Below are 16633 nucleotides of genomic sequence, written 5' to 3' on the forward strand. Positions count from 1 at the left end.
CATTTTTTTAAAATCCCACAGAACATGTACCAACAGAGAGTTCAACAAACTTAAAAGAATTCAAATAATAGAGATTTTTTCTAACTTAAATAGTACAGATTTATTTTTCTAACTTCAATCTAAAAATTGGTAACAGAAAAATCTCCAAAATCTCCAAAAACTTGAAAATTAACACATTTTTTGAATAATCCATGGGTAGAGAGGAATTCTCACAGGAAATATAAAAACACATAAATTCAATGAAAATGAAAATGCATGTCAAAATATGTGAATGAAGCTAAAAACGTACTGAGGGAGAATCTATGCCCCCCCCCAAAAAAAAGCTTACATTAAAAAGGAGGAGTAGTTTGAAATCATTGCTCCCACCTCAGAAACCTAGAAAAATGAGCAGGAGGAGGAGGGAAACCCTAAGCTTGTCTCATCCACTGAACATAGTTAGATAATTATCAAATCATTGTGAACACCCAAGAAATCAATTGGAGGTCTGAAAGTACAAAAACTCTAAATCTCTAAGTAGCAAAGTGACCACCTTCTGGAAGGTAGGAGGTGCTAAGAGTTGATTTGGGGGAGACATAGCTCTGGGTGCCATGCAGGGAAGGGAGCATGCTTGTGGAGGCTACTGCCAAGTGTCATAAGTAGCGGAGCACAAAATCTGAACTTCTAGATATGCACTACAGTGGAGGATGTGCCTGGCTTACAGGAGCTCAGGTGGCGAAGTGGGGCAGAATCCCAGGAGTGACAGCATGGTCTGGGTTGCAAGGACAAGTGGCACCAAACGTGCTGTAGTGCTGTGCTATTTCCAGTCCGAGGCGCAATGACTCTGGCTAAGGACAGCAAACAGAGCTGCTGGCTTTCTGCTCTGTTTTGACACAAACTGAACTGCCAAGCAGTTGTGCAACTGCTTTCCTCCCACAGGCAGACAAAAGCAGGGTGAGACTCTCCCCCAGAGGAATAGAGCAGGTTGAAACCATCAAAGTCCCTCAAATTTGGAGTTTTCTAAGTCAGTCGCATACCTGAGATTAAAAAGCTTGGACACAAGCAGGGTAAACAGAGGGTTCTGATGGAAATCAAGGACCAAGAGGGGTGATTGTTAGCTCTTCTGTGAGGGTTCCCTGAAGAGTAGGGGGTGCAATCTGTCAGCTGCGGGAGAAAGGCACAGTCCTATTCATCCAGCCCATCAGCACTGAAAGCCTTCAGGAAGCAAAACAGCTGACCACCTAGTGGAGGCATGATCAGCTTACGCCAAGCCCTTCCCCACTGAAGCTGGAGACCCATTTCCACTGAAACAAGTCACACTGAGAATCAGCACAGCAGCACCCCTTACCCCAGAAGACCAGCACAAACAACTCTTGCACCAAGTCTGCTAATCATAGGATGCTACAAAGCTTCAGCTCTAAAGGAAATAGGATCTAGCTTCCTGCTTACTCCCATTTATTTTTGTATTGTTATTTTTTCATTTTTTTATTTTTAATTTTTACATATTTTATATATTTTCTTATATTTTGGATCTAGATTCTTTTTACAAGCAAACCAAAACACACCCAGGATCTAGAGGGTTTTTTTTTTTTGGTGTTTTGTTTTGTTTTCTTTATTTGTTTTTTGGAGGGTTTTTTTTTTCTTTCTTTTTTTTCTGGACAAAATGATGAGACAGAAAAATTCACCCCAAAAAGAAAAAACTGGAAGTAGAACTCACAGCCAGGGATTTAATCAATGCAGTTATAAATAAGATATCTGAACCAGAATTTAAAATGATTATAAGGATATTAGCTGGGCTTGACAAAAAGCATATAAGATACCACAGAATCCTTTTCTGCAGAGATAAAAGAATTAAAATCTAGTCAGGCTGAAATTAAAAATGCTATAACTGAGATGTAAACCTAAATGGAGGCCAGGATAGTGAGGATGGACAGGGCAGAGGAGTGAATTAGTGATATAGATGATGAAATATGGAAAATAATGAAGCTGAAAAGAAGAGGGAAACAAAGGTCATGGATCATGAAGGCAGACTCTGGGAACTCAGTAATTTATTAAAATATAGTAACATTTGTATTAAGGAGTCCCAGAAGATGAAGAGAGAGAAAGGGGAGCAGAAGGTTTATTCAAACGAATTATAGTTCTTTCTGGGAAAAAACACCTACTTCAAAATCCAAGGAGCATAGAGAACTCCCATTAAATTCAATGAAAGTCAACCATAGTCAAATTCACAAAATACACAGACAAGGAAAGAATCCTGAAAGCAACAAGGGAATAAGTTCTTAACGTACAAGGGAGGACAGATCAGGTTCACAGCAGATCTGTTCACAGAAACTTGGCAGGCTAGAAAAGAGTGGCAGGATATAGTCAACGTGCTGAATAGGAAAAATATATGGCCAGGAATTCATTATCCAGCAAGGCTGTCTTTCAGAATAGGTGAGGTAAAGAGATTCCCAGACATGGGGCATTGGGTGGCTCAGTCAGTTAAGGGTCTACTTTGGGTCAGGTCATGATCTCATAGTTCATGGGTTAGAGCCCCACATCAGGCTCTGTGCCGACAGTTCAGAGCCTGGAGCCTGCTTTAGATTCTGGGTCTCCCTTTCACTCTTTTCCTCCCCTACTCGTGTTCTGTCTTTATCTGTCTTTCAAAAATAAATAAATGTTATAAAAAAAATTTTAATGCTTCCCAGACAGACAAAAACTAAAGGAGTTCATGACCACTAAACCAGCCCTGCAAAAAATAGTAAGGGGGACTCTTTGAGTGGAGAAAAAAAAAAAGACCAAAAGCAACAAAGACTAAAAAGGACCAGACAGCAACACCAGAAACACCAACTCTACAGGTAACACAATGGCACTAAATTCATTATCTTTCAATAATCAGTCTGAATATAAAAAGACTAAATATTCCAATCAAAAGACATATCCATTTATCAGAATGGATAAAAAAGATAAACAAACAAGATCCATCTACATGCTGCACACAAGAGACTGATTTTAGATGTAAAGACACCTGCAGATTGAAAATGAGGGGATGGAGAGCCATCTATCATGCTAATGGACATCAAAAGAAAGCTGGAGTAACCATACATCAGACAAACTAGATTTTAAAACAAAGACTGTAACAAGAGATGAATAAAGGCATTATATCATAATTAAGGGGTCTGTCAAGAAGATCTAACAATTTTAAATATTTATGCCCCCAACTTGGTAGTACCCACATATAAAAATCAATTAATAATAAACATAAAGAAACTCATTGACAGGGGCACCAAGTGTCCAACTTCAGCCCAGGTCATGATCTCACAGTTCGTGGTTTCAAGCCCCACAGCCGGCTCTGCACTGACAGCTCAGAGTCTGCTCCCCTGCTCGTGTGCTTTCTCTCTCTCTCTCTCTCCCTCTCTCTCTCAAAAATAAACATTAAAAAATTTTTTTAAAGAAAGTCTTTGATAATAATACAATAATAGTAGATTTTAGCACCCCACTTACAGCAGTAGATAGATCACCTAAGCAGAAAATCAACAAGGGAAAAATGGCTTTGAATGACACACTAGGCCAGATGGACGTAACAGATATATTCAGAACATTTCACCCTAAAGTAGAATACACATTCTTTTCAAGTGCACATGGAACATTCTCCAGAATAGACCACATATTGGGTCACAAATCAGCCCTCAACAAGAACAAAAAGATCAAGATCATACCATGCATAAATTTAGACCACAACATTATGAAACTTGAAGTCAACCACAAGAAGAAATTTAGAAAGCCCTCAATACATGGAGGTTAAAGAACATTCTACTAAAGAATGAATGAGTTAACTAAGAAATTAAAGGCAAAATTTAAAAACATACATGGAAGCAAATGAAAATTGAAATATGACACTACAAAACCTTTGGGATCCACCAAAGGCAGTCCTAAGAGGGAAGTATATTGCAATTCAGGCCTATCTCAAGAAGCAAGAAGGTCCCAAATACACAACCTAATCTTGATACCTAAAGGAGCTAGAAAAGGAACAGCAAATAAAGGCTAAAGCTGGCATAAGAAAGGAAATAATAAAAAATGAGAGCAAAAATAAATGATATAGAAACAAACAAAAACCAGTAGAACAGATCAATGAAACTAGGAACTCGTTCTTTGAAAACACTTAACAAAATTGATAAACCCCCTAGCCAGACTTAGTCAACAAGAAAACAGGACCCAAATTCATAAAATCACAAGTGAAAGAGAGATCACAACCAGCAACTCAGAAATACAAACATTATAAAAGAATATTATGAAAAATTATATGCCAATAAACTGGGCAATCTGGAAGACATGGACAAATTCCTAGAAAATCACGAACTACCAAAACTGAAACAGGAATAAATAGAAAATTTTAACAGACCCATACCCAGCAAACAAACTGAATCAGTAATCAAAAATCTCCCAACAAAAAAGAGTCCTGGGCCAAATGGCTTCCCAGGGGAATTCTACCAGATATTTAAAGAAGAGTTAATACCTATTCTTCTCAAACTGTTCCAAAAAATAGAAATGGAAGAAAAATTTCCAAACTCATTCTATGAAGGTAGCATTGCCTTGATTCCAAATCTAGATAAAGACCCCACTTAAAAAGGAGAATTACAAGCCAATATACCTGATGAACAGAGATGCAAAATTTCTCAGTAAAAACACTTAGCAAGTCAAATTTAACAGTATATTAAAATGATTGTTCACCATGATCAAGTGGGATTTATTCCTGGGCTACAGGGCTGGTTCAATATTCACAAACCAATCAACATGATAAACATTGATAAAAAGAAAGGATAGGAAACATATGATCCTGTCAATAGATGCAGAAAAAGCATGTGACAAAATACAGCCACCTTTCTTGATAAAAACCCTCAAAAAAGTAGATATAGAAGGAACATACCTCAGCATCATAAAGGCCATATACAAAAGGCCCACAACTAATATCATTCTCAGTGGGGAAAAACTGAGAGCCTTCCCCTATGGCCAGGAAAAAGACAAGGATGTCCACTCTCACCATTATTATTTAACATAGTACCGGAAGTCTTAGTCTCAGCAATCAGACAACAAAAAGCAATAAAAGGCATCCAAGCTGGCAAGGAAGAAGTCAAACATTCACTATTTGCAGAGAACATGATACTCTATGTAGAAAGCTTGAAAGACTACCAAAAAATTGAGCTAATACATAATAGAACTAATACATGAATTCCGCAAAGTCATAGGATATAAAATCAACGTGGAGAAATCTGTTGCATTTCTATACACCAATAAGGAAGGAGCAGAAAAAGAAATCAAGGAATAGGTACCGTTTGCAATTGCACCAAAAATAATAAGATACCTAGGAATAAACCTAACCAAAGAGGTAAAGATATGAATTCTGAAAACTGTAGAACACTTATGAAAGAAATTGAAGAGGACTCAAAGAAATAGAAAAGTAATCCATGCTCATGGATTGGAAGAACAAACATTGTTAAAATGTCAATACTGCCCAAAGCAATCTACACATTTAATGGAATCCCTATCAAAATACCACTAGCATTTTCCACAGAGCTAGAACAAACAACCCTAAAATTTGTATGAAACCACATACAAAGCAATCCTGAAAAACAAAACTGGCATCGTGATTCTGGATTTCAAGTTATAATTACAAAGCTGCAGTGATCAAGACAGTATGGTATAGGCCCAAAAATAAAGAATATAGTCAATTACTCATCAACAAAGCAGGAAAGGATATCCAAGAAGACAGACAGTCTCTCCAATAAACGTTTTTGGGAAAACTGGACAGCAAAATGCAGATGAATGAAATTGGACCATTTTTTTACATGATACACAAAAATAAATTCAAAATGGATGGAAGACCAAATGTGAGACAGGAAACCATCAAAATCCTAGAAGGAAGCACAGGTAGCAACCTCACTGACCTCTGCCAGCACAAATTCTTACTACACATGTCTCCGAAGGCAAGGAAAACAAAAGCAAACATGAACTACTGGGACTTCATCAAGATAAAAAGCTTATGTACAGTGAAGAAAACAATCAACAAAACTAAAGGCAGCCTACAAAATGGTAGAAGGTATTTGCAAATGACATATCTGATAAAGTTAGTATCAAAAATCTATAAAGAACTTATCAAACTGAATGCCCCCCCCCAAAAAAAACAAACAAAACAAAACAAAACACCAAGACGCAGTTAAGAAATGGGAGGAAGACATGAATAGACACTTTTCCAAAGAAGACATCCAGATGGCTAACAGACACATGACAAGATGCTCAACATCACTCATCAGGGAAAAATAAATCAAAATCACAATGAGATACCATCTCCGCTCTGTCAGAATGACTAAAATTAACAACATAAGAAACAACAGATGACAAGCATGGGGAGAAAGACGAACCCTCTTGCACTGTTGGTGGGAATGCAAAGTGGTGTAGCCACTCTGGAAAACAGGATGGAGGTTCCTCAAAAACCTAAAAACAGAACTACCTTATGATCCAGCAACTGTGATATTAGGTATTTACCCAAAGGATACAAAAATACAGATTCAAATGGGTACACACACCCCAATGTTTATAGCAGCTTTATCAACAACAGCCAAACCACAGACAGAGACCAAATGTCCATCGACCCATGAATAAAGAAGATGTGGTACATATACAAAGGAATATTACTAAACCATAAAAAACAATGAAATCTTTCCATTTGCAATGACGTGGATGGAGCTAGAGTGTCATATGCTAAGCTAAATAAGTAAATCAGAGAAAGACAAATACCATATGATTTCACTCATATGTGGAATTTAAGAAATAAAACAGATGAATATATGGGGAGGGGAAGGGGGAGAGGAGAGAGGGAAACAAACTACAAGAGACTCTTCTTAATGAAAGAGAACAAACAGGGTTGAGGGAAGGAGGTGGGTGGGAGATGGGCTAGATGGGCGATGGGTATTAAGGAGGGCACTTGTGATGAGCACTAGGTGTAGCATGTAAGTGATGAATCACTGAAACCAATATTGCCATTAACTTAGATAAATTTAATTAGATAAAAGGAAAAGAAATCTAGAACAATGAGAGAAAAATAAACCCACAGCAAGCTGAAGGGATGAAATTAATAGAACTGAAAAGAGAAAAAAATCAAACAAAAGCAGTTTCTTTTTTTAAAAAAAATTGACAAACTTCAGGCAAGATTGATAAAAATTAATAAGATAGAAGACACTGATCACCAATGTCAGGAATGAAATAAGGGATCTACAGATCCAGCTTCTGTTAGAAAGATAATAAAAGGAAACATAAATAACTTTACATCCATAAAACCGTAACAAGCTAGAAGAAATGGATCAATTCCTTAAACTCAGATACTACTGAAACTCAATCAAGATGAAATAGAAAACCGGAATAATCCTAGAACCATTAAAGAAACTGAATTGGATGGGGCGCCTGGGTGGCTCAGTTGGTTGAGCGGCCGACTTCAGCTCAGGTCATGATCTCACAGTTTGTGGGTTCAAGCCCCGTGTCAGGCACTGTGCTGACAGCTCAGAGCCTGGATCCTCTTTCGGATTCTGTGTCTCCTGCTCTCTGCCCCTCCACCACTCACACTCTGTCTCTCTCTCTCTCTCTCTCTCTCAAAAGGAAATAAACATTGAAAAAAAAAAGAAACTGAATTGGTAATTTAAAAGCTGAAAAGGAAATCTCTAGTCACAGATGATTTTACTAGAAAATTCTCTGCACTTATACACACAAAATCCTTAGCAAAATATTAGCAAATTAAATCCAGCAGTGTTTTAAAAAATTATACACCCTGACCAAATGCAATTGATTCCAGGTATGCAAGATTGATTCAGCATTTGAAAACAGTCAGTAATCCAGCATAATCAACATACTGAAGTAAAAAAACGAAACAAAAAAACCTCTGTATGATTGTACCAATTGATACAGAAAAAAAAACACTTGACAAAATCCAACACCCATAGATAATACATATTCTCAGCAAACTCATAATATAGTAAAATTTCCTCATCTGATAAAGGCACAAAAACTTACAGCTAACATCATACTTAATGGTTAAAAGAATGAATTCTTTCCCCCCTACAATGGGAATAAGGAAAGCATATCACACTAACCACTTTTATTTAATATAGTATTAAGAAAAATAAAAGGTAACATATTGAAGAGAAAGGAATAAAAGTGTCCCTATTTGGAGATGACATGATTATGTATAGAAAATCCCAAGGAATCTACAAGAAAACAAAACACAAAACAAATAACCATATTCTGAAGGAGTGAGTTCAGCAAAGTTACAGAATACAAAATCCACAAAAAAAAAAAAACAAAAAACAACCAAAACCTCAGTCACATTTCTATCTAAGAAGAGCAAACACACAGAAACCAAAATTTAAAACACAGTAACATTTATAATCGCTTCAAAGAAAATTAAATACTTAGGGACAGATCCAACAAAACATGTACAGGATTTGTATCCTAAGAATTACAAATTGCTGGGGCGCCTGGGTGGCTTAGTCGGTTAAGCGTCTGACTTTCGCTTGGGTCATGATCTAGCGGTTCGTGGGTTTGAGCCCCGTGTCGGGCTCTGTGCTGACTGCCGGCTCAGAGTCTGGAGCCTGTTTCAGAGTCTGTGTCTCCCTCTCTCTCTGACCCTCCCCTGCTCACGCTGTCTCTCTCTCTCCTAGAAATAAACTAAAAAAAAAAAAAAAAAGAATTTCAAATTGCTGATAAAATAAAGAAGACCTAACTAAATGGAGAACATGCCATATTCATAGAATGCAAGACACAAATAGTAAAGATGCCAGGTTTTCCCAAATTGGTCGTAGGCTTAATGTAATTCCAATTACAACAGCCAAGAGTTTTCTAGACATAAACTACCTTATTCTAAAATTTATATGGAAAGGCACGGGGACTGCAATAGTTAAAACAATTTCAAAAATGAAAATAATTATAAAGTGGGAGAAACCACTCTACGAGATGTTAAAGCTTATTAAATAGCTAGTGGTCACCATAATATTGATGGAAGAACAGATACAAAGATCAGTGGAACAGCTAAGGAACTTAAAGAGACCCACACAAATATGACTAAATGATTTTTTTGAAAGATGCAAAAACAACTCACTGGAGGAAGGACAGCCTTTTCAACAAATCGTGATGGAGCAACTGAACTCTTAGGCATTTATCTCAGAGAAATAAAAACTTATGTTCACATAAAAGCTTGCAAAAATGCTCACAGCAGTTTTATTTGTAATAGCCAAAAATGGAAACAACTCAAATATCCTTCATACCCTTCAATAGGTAAATGGTTAAACATACTGATATATCTGTACCATGGAATACTACTCAGCAATAAAAAGGAATGAATTATTGATACATGCAACAGCTTAGACGGGTCTCAAGAAAGTTATGCTCAGCAATAAAAAGCCAATTCTCAAATGTTACATACCACATAATTCCATTTATATACCGTTCTTGAAGAAAACTATAGACTTAGGGACTTGCGGAGGCGGGAGGGAGCTGAGACTATAAAAGGGTAGCACAAGGGATCCTCTATCTAGACTGTGGTGGTGGTCACATAAATCTACACATGTGATAAAGCTGTATGTAACTAAATGCATGCACCACACATACATGAGTGCATGTGCCACTGTTGAAATACCAATAGGGTTGATTGAGTGTATCCATGTCAATTTGTGATACTGTATAACAGTTATGCAAGATGTCACCATTTGGAAAAATTAGACGAAGGGTATATGGGAGTCTCTATTATTTCGTATAACAGCATGTAAATATATAAACGATCTCAAAATAAAAAGTTACAACAAAGGAATGATCCAGTATACATGAAGATCATAACTTTCTGAATTGAAACTTGACAACTTCAGTTTACAAGTCAACCGTAATTTATCTACACAATACCTATATTAGGCACTGTGCTAGATGACAGAGATTCAGAGTGGAAAAAAAAGCAGTCATGGACCTTGTTTTCATGAACTTCAGACTGGGAGATAGGAAAATAGCGCAATGTATGAAAAGGGGCACTGCACTTTCAGTCATACGTGGGAGAACTGGACTCAAATTTCTAATGAGTAAGGTAATTTCTAAAATGTTATATGCTCATTAAAATTATTATGAACACTACTGAACAGAATAGAAAATTCTTATAAAGAACACTGCATGTAAGATCATACATTCATTAATGTGTGATAATTAATGACAACTTGTTTTTATATGAATAAACTTTTATTGAATTTTAGATAATTAGAAAGAATAAAGAAATGTAAGATAAATGCTTTCTAAACAACATCTGATAGTACCTCTTCTGTCATGGTATTTTCACTCTGCTTTATAAAAAGTATAGACATTCATTTATTTAAATTTTTACAAAGTCAAGAACCATCACATGGAGAAAATAAGTAATGCTAATGTAAATTCAGCATTTCATCAATATAGAAATGGCTGCAATGGTTAGGTTCTGAGTGTAGCCCTCCCGGAAAGCAGTGTATGCAGCAGTTGCTGGTTTCCATTTATCCAAACGGGTCTGAAAATCAGGAAGCCACTCCCTGTGACGACTATGCTTGTGGGAAAAGAGGACAAAAGGCAAAGTGAGTGCAAAAAGGGAGCGAGAGACAACACTGGGAAAGAAATGATGCTCTTATAGAACCACGAGGTCGGCCTCATAAATAATTCAGAGAACGATTCTGGGAAGAAATCATTTCTGTTGTTTAAAGTGTGATTAAGGCAAGATAGTCCCCAACACAAGTATGCCCAGATCCACACCGCGGAAAAACAGTGGGGAGTCCGTAAATTATCTGGTGAACTCCAAGGCCAGCCAAGCCAGGTAATTAATCACAGAAGGAGTCTCGTTACAGTGGTATAAAAACTACAACCCTGAGCTGTGACAAATAGAGGGCAGACCCTCCCAGGAGCATACCTGAAGGCATCCCTTTTGTCTCAATCTTATCTCTTTTGCAAAAATAATTATTTTGAAAACAACAGAACAACTCCTGACCTCCTGTAACGACCTACTAACCTCGACTTGTCAAACAAGGAGAAAGTTATCTACCCCGGTGCAACAGGCATCAGGCGCTGCCCTCATTAAGTGGCCTGGTGTGACAGCAGGGGCTCTGGACAGCCCTGCTCTGAGCCTGCCAGGGACGTGCAAGTCCCTCAGACACAGCCCAGCTGGCTCTCCCTCGTGAGGGGCCTCCGGAAGCTCTCAACAAACCTCATCCCTGAATGTGCTATTAACAGTAGTCTTTTCTCTCCTAGCCCTATACCCCTCAAGTCTTTAAAAAAAAAAAATAGTTTTCTTTTAAAAAAATATTTTTCCAGGAAACAATGCACTGTAATTGTCATGGACCTGGAATGGACCCTAGAAAAGCAGACAGGCAAGAATCTGTCCATACAGCAATATTCCAAATATGAAATTCATGGTTCAGGAAGGGATAAATAAATAAATATGAAGGGGCTTGTCAGAGAAGTTTCTTTTGTTTTCCCCCCATTTCTTACTGAATTCCGTGTAAAAAGTTCTTATTCTATGATACAAGAGCCAGCCCTGTTGGTACCGGCATTAACCATTCATGCCATTAAGCCCTCTGGATAAAGAGGGAATGGTGATGATCTCAGGGTTGCTCATTATTTTTCCTAAAGACAACTATCTTTTTTAAATAATTTAATCCTTTAAACTTCATCTGGCACTTTAGTTTCTTGAAAAATTATTAAGTTAGGCATGAATTAAAGGACAAACCCATCTGGACTGTAGTTTGGGTTTTAAGTGCTATTCTGCTCTTATATCTTTTTCCTTGGCTTGGCACATGTTTGAGATCCAGTTTTTTGGATAGAATCCTAGGATATCTGTGGTGGGGAAACAAGTCTTCAAGATGGAGAATTCCAGTTCATTCCACAAAACTCACTGGCCAGGTAATAACGGCATTGCCTTTTCCTCTGTGCTTTTTACTAGTATCCTTACAAGGAAAAGTGTTGCTTTCCCAGCCCTTGCTCACCCCACCCTCCCCTCTTCATCAGGCATTCCACTGGTTCTTTTCTGAATACTTCATCCACTCAGGTCCTATACCAGGGACCCGGCCCGACTCTGGGCTGGCACCATGACAGGGACAGCACCAATTCGCTCCAGTGTTGCTTGGCTGACGGTGTACGAATGTGTGTGTTGAGGCCGAGGTTTCCTGCTGACTGAGCCATTGCTCCTGGACACAACCTGTGGGGGTGACGCTCTGTTGGCTGTCACTACTAGAGTCTTATGTGGAGCTGGGGCCAGGTGGTTCCCGTTCGCATAGACGGACGGAATATTGGCATTGCCTGAGTGGAGCAAGTCACTGAAGTGGTTGAATGACTCCGTGTTTCTGTGAACTTTTGGATTGTTGCTCCAGTATCGACTGTTGTACGTATTGGAAGAGGTCAATGTGTTGTTCTCTGAGGAAGATATCTCGGTGTGAAATGCTTTGGTAGAAGAAGAACATTTAGGTGGAAGATCATCCTCTCTGAAAAGGAACAAAATTAAAGTTGTTGTTAGGATTTACTTGAGTTTTACCCTACCCTCCTGCCCAGGACTCTTTCTTCTTATGTTAAGGCCAGTATGTCTGTGAAATACAAATTCTCTGGACAAACCATACTATCACGAAACCAAATACATTAGTCCTGGTGGCCTCAGCTTTTGCCATTCATTCCCTTTGAGACAATCCTTAAGAAAAATTTGAGGTTTCTCAATCTCCAAGGGTAGAAGGGTAATGTCAAATCTCTCAAAGAGTATACTTTCCAATATCACTGAAAAAAATGTGTGTATATGTGTGTGTGCATCTGCATGTGTATAAATGTTTTATTTGCTCTAAATGGGAAAATAGACCATGAAGAAATCCACTGAGCTTGTTGCTGTAAAATTGCTAGGAAACCAAACTATGGTTGTGGGGAGTTTCAAAAAATGGTTAGAATTGGCCTATTTTATTGCACTTTGGAGTTTGAGAAACCACTGTGGCATGCTGATAAGTGATTGTCCTCAGTGATCTTATGCTGCGATGAAATCTATGCCTGCATACAATCCAAACCCATAAGAATTTTAAGAGGCTAAGAGAAGTTACTAATTTAACTTAAGATGTTAACTAATTCCTTTAACATTCATTGAGTACCAGGCATTCTACTAGATGTTTCATGTAAAAAAAAAAAAAAAAATACACAGCTCCTACATCCCAGAAGCCTATGGCAAAATGAGAGTGACAATCAATGCAAGAACACCTTCAATTCTGAAATGCTGGATGAGGGACTAAAGTAAACATCTGAGAGGAGGTGATGCTTTGACTAGTCTTGAATCAGATCAAAGAATTTACCAGAGAGTTGGATGAAAAGGGAAGGAGTTTGGTCCAGGAAGAGGGTAGGGGCTTGAGCAAAGATCCTGAGGCATGAAAGAATACAGAACAGACTGGAACACCAATGATTATGGAAGTGGTGAGAGAGGACCTGGGAAGCAGGGGAGGGTCAGGTCCAGAAGGGCTGTGTGTGTCACACTAAGGAGACTAGCATCATTAAAGCATTTTCCTACAAAGGATATGATGGGGTGCAATGTGAGACTGAGTTTGAAATCCCATATCCCCACAATATGCCAAGAGTCACTCTTCTTTAAAGATTATTTTCACATTGTTTTCTAAAGTTGTTCATATCCTTGACTGAACTGTCTCTCACACCAAGCCATACTGCTTTGGTCATACTGCTTTGGCACACATGTACAGGTATACTCTTGTGGTGTTCCTTCTAGCTTCTATTATATATGCCAAGGTCAAACACATTTTCTTTCTTTTTTTCATGTGAAAGACAGAGAGAGAGTGAGAGAGAGCACAGAAGCAGGAGAGGGGCAGGGAGAGAGGAAGAGACAGAGTCCCAAGCAGGCTCTGGGCTTTCAGTGCAGAGCCCAACATGGGACTCAATCCCATAACCCATGAGATCATGACTTGAACTGAAATCAAGAGTCTGGACTGAGCCACCCAGGTGCCCATCAAACACATTTTCTAAACTAACTTCTCTACTGTCACAGCCACCTAACCCTTCCTATCTTGGACATGTAGAAGGTGAGGGAATTCTTCATGGTGCCCTCCTAGTTGGGCACATGTTAGACCCTTTTCCTCTCTTATGATGCAGTAAAAAAGCTGAGTAGTATCATGAGGAAAACTGATGTAATATACAAGAAAATATCGCTTGGCCACATTAACTGTCTTGGCCACCACAGTCATCGGATTAGCAAAGAAATCTTAGGTGCCGAAATTAAAGACATACAGACACTGGCCATGTAGGACAAATTATCTGACACACAAACCTTATTTCATTAGGAATTTCTTCTTCCTCCTCCTCTTTATTTTTGCTTCTCCAGTAAAAGAATGCCCCTAAAATTAGTGCAATGCAAAAAATGATAATAACTGCACCGGTGCCAATGGCTCCCGCTATTAGTCCAATGCTCCTGGGCTGGGCTGCAAAATATATTTAAGGTAGATTTAAAGAACAAAAAGAGAGAGAAGGAAAGAGAGAGAGAGAGAGAGAAAGAGAAATAGCATATACTCATGCAACTTTATAAACATAAAAGTTTACTACAGAATCTTCTTAAAATGTACAAAACTGCCTCAAGTATTACATCCATATAAAGTGAAACCTGTGTCCTCGGTGGCTAGAACTAACACGCGGTCGGCTCCCAAGCACTTGCAGGATAATGAACATCGCAGGACTCGCCACTTTGGTAGAGCAACACCAAGAGCAGAACAGGCAACAGACTCTTGCCTGCCTGATCTGCCCAAAGGAGCCCTGGCTGTCAGCGGGCGAACTGTCACCCCAGCCCAACCCCATCACTACGTTTTGGAACTAGGATTCAAAGGACCCAGAATTCTTACCTAAAAACAACATTTCTGCACTGCTTATTTGTGACCTGGCCACCTGACAGGTAAGCAGATGTAAGGAGTTTAGGAGAAAATACAAAAAGGTCTTCTCGTGGCCATAAGATCATTATAAGTTTTTATAGTGTCTACCGCACTATGCAATCACTTGAAGACAAGTGACTGATTTGATTCTAATGATCCCTGAGGAGAAAGACATTCTGTCGTAAAGAAGATGTACCTTTGCTGAGGTGGAAAATATACTAATACATTTATAAAATACTTCAATAATGAATAAAACCAAAAGAATTTATATTTAATCTTCAAACCACCTCAAAACAATTAAGAGAAACTCTTCATTTCTAGTTTAACAAAGGTCTTGGTGTTGCAGATAAAGAGCAGAGGTTGGAATTTTATATACTTACGTGAAATAACCTGGAGATCCAAAAGGCAGGTGCTGGTTCCAATGGCATTAGAAGCCACGCACTGGTACAAGCCTGAAGACAGAGCACTGATGTTCCGGATGGTGACTGTCCCCTGGACCTGGTCTGTCACAAATATCATAATCAAGTGAGAAGTTAAGGGAAAAAAATTAAGAAAACTAAAGAAATCTGCAGAAGACTATAAAAATAAACACTGAAGAGCTCAATGTTTTCTAAAGAGATTTTTTTTTTCTGGTTCATGAAAATACTAAAATCACACCACATTAAAGTCCTGGAGCTATGGAGAACTGTCCTCAATAAGGATAATCTTACAACTTAATGTATAGATTGGTATGAGGTCCTAAATGTGCGTAGTCTTCCCTGAGGAAACCGTGGCTAATGCCTATCCTAGAGAATTTATGACCAGTAACACCAAATTTTAATTATAAGGAAATGCAACAACATAAAGAGGGAGTTATCATTGCATTAATGTTCACTTTATACTTGATGGAGCAAATATCTACTCTGTGCTCAAGGGTGTAGACTGTGACTTCCAACAACTATTATAACTATGTAGGTCCCCATCCTCCACAAAGCAGACGCCAAGACAAGCCAAAGGTTTAGTGGAAGAAATTCTGTTAAAGAAAATGGAGAGGAAGCTGGAAAAGGTAGAGGAGCCTCTGACTGCAGTGCAGGTCTGGCCTCTGAGAAGGGGAGAGAGAAGAATGGAGGGCCAAGCAAGGGGCATCTCAGATCACAGCACAGTGTTATGGAAGTTTCTATCAGGCTGATGGGGAAGCCCTGAGCTAAGGTCACCTGTTAAAGGAGTCTCACACCTTGCAGGAAGAGCCCTGTGTTGGCAGGCTCACTGTGTCCAGTTACTGGCTGGGAGCAGCCCAGGCAAAATGTGGTCTGAGTGCAAAGCAGTGGTGGGTCCTGAAGAGGAAGCCCTTGGAGCTGTCAGTCAATTGTGTCCCCACAGCGGAGATGAGCAGTGCATTTTTAAGACCACCACATTGATATCACCAAGAAAGGTTTCAATAGTCCACATTTTAGTAATTCATCAACATTAGCATAGATTATTTATCTTTGTAAATAAAATGTAAATTACTGACAGTAATAATAAAAACTAAAGTTAATAGTTGTATTACTATGTGCCAAGCATTGGTTAAGCTTTTATATGTACTATTTTAATCTTTACAATGAGCCCATGAGGTATTATTATTAACCCCACTGAAAAGGTAAGGAGACTGAGGCTTTAAGTGAGTAAAAAGGTTATTCAGTTAGTCACACAGAATTCAAATTAGATGGGGGACTCTCTTACATCTAAGCTTTGGGCTTCACTGCCTTCTTTAAGCAGAACAT

The 16633-nt window shown here is 38.5% G+C and overlaps 1 protein-coding gene across 2 annotated transcripts in view; it reads right to left on the bottom strand.

Moving 5' to 3' along the window:
• Nucleotides 1-9212: 9212 nt before the first annotated feature.
• The window catches only part of IGSF11 (immunoglobulin superfamily member 11), a 133479-nt gene continuing 126058 nt past the window's right edge, over nt 9213-16633 (bottom strand). For both annotated transcript variants that reach the window (XM_039221164.1, XM_039221162.1), the window contains 3 exons: nt 15272-15394; nt 14300-14450; nt 9213-12479 (listed from right to left, as the gene is read on the bottom strand). In XM_039221164.1, coding sequence (XP_039077095.1) covers nt 12050-12479; nt 14300-14450; nt 15272-15394 — 704 coding nt within the window. In that variant the 3' untranslated portion in view covers nt 9213-12049. The remainder of the gene's footprint in view (nt 12480-14299; nt 14451-15271; nt 15395-16633) is intronic.

The sequence above is a fragment of the Hyaena hyaena genome, unplaced genomic scaffold (assembly GCF_003009895.1).
Source record: "Hyaena hyaena isolate Hyena2069 unplaced genomic scaffold, ASM300989v1 scaffold_961, whole genome shotgun sequence".
Lineage (NCBI taxonomy): Eukaryota > Metazoa > Chordata > Mammalia > Carnivora > Hyaenidae > Hyaena > Hyaena hyaena.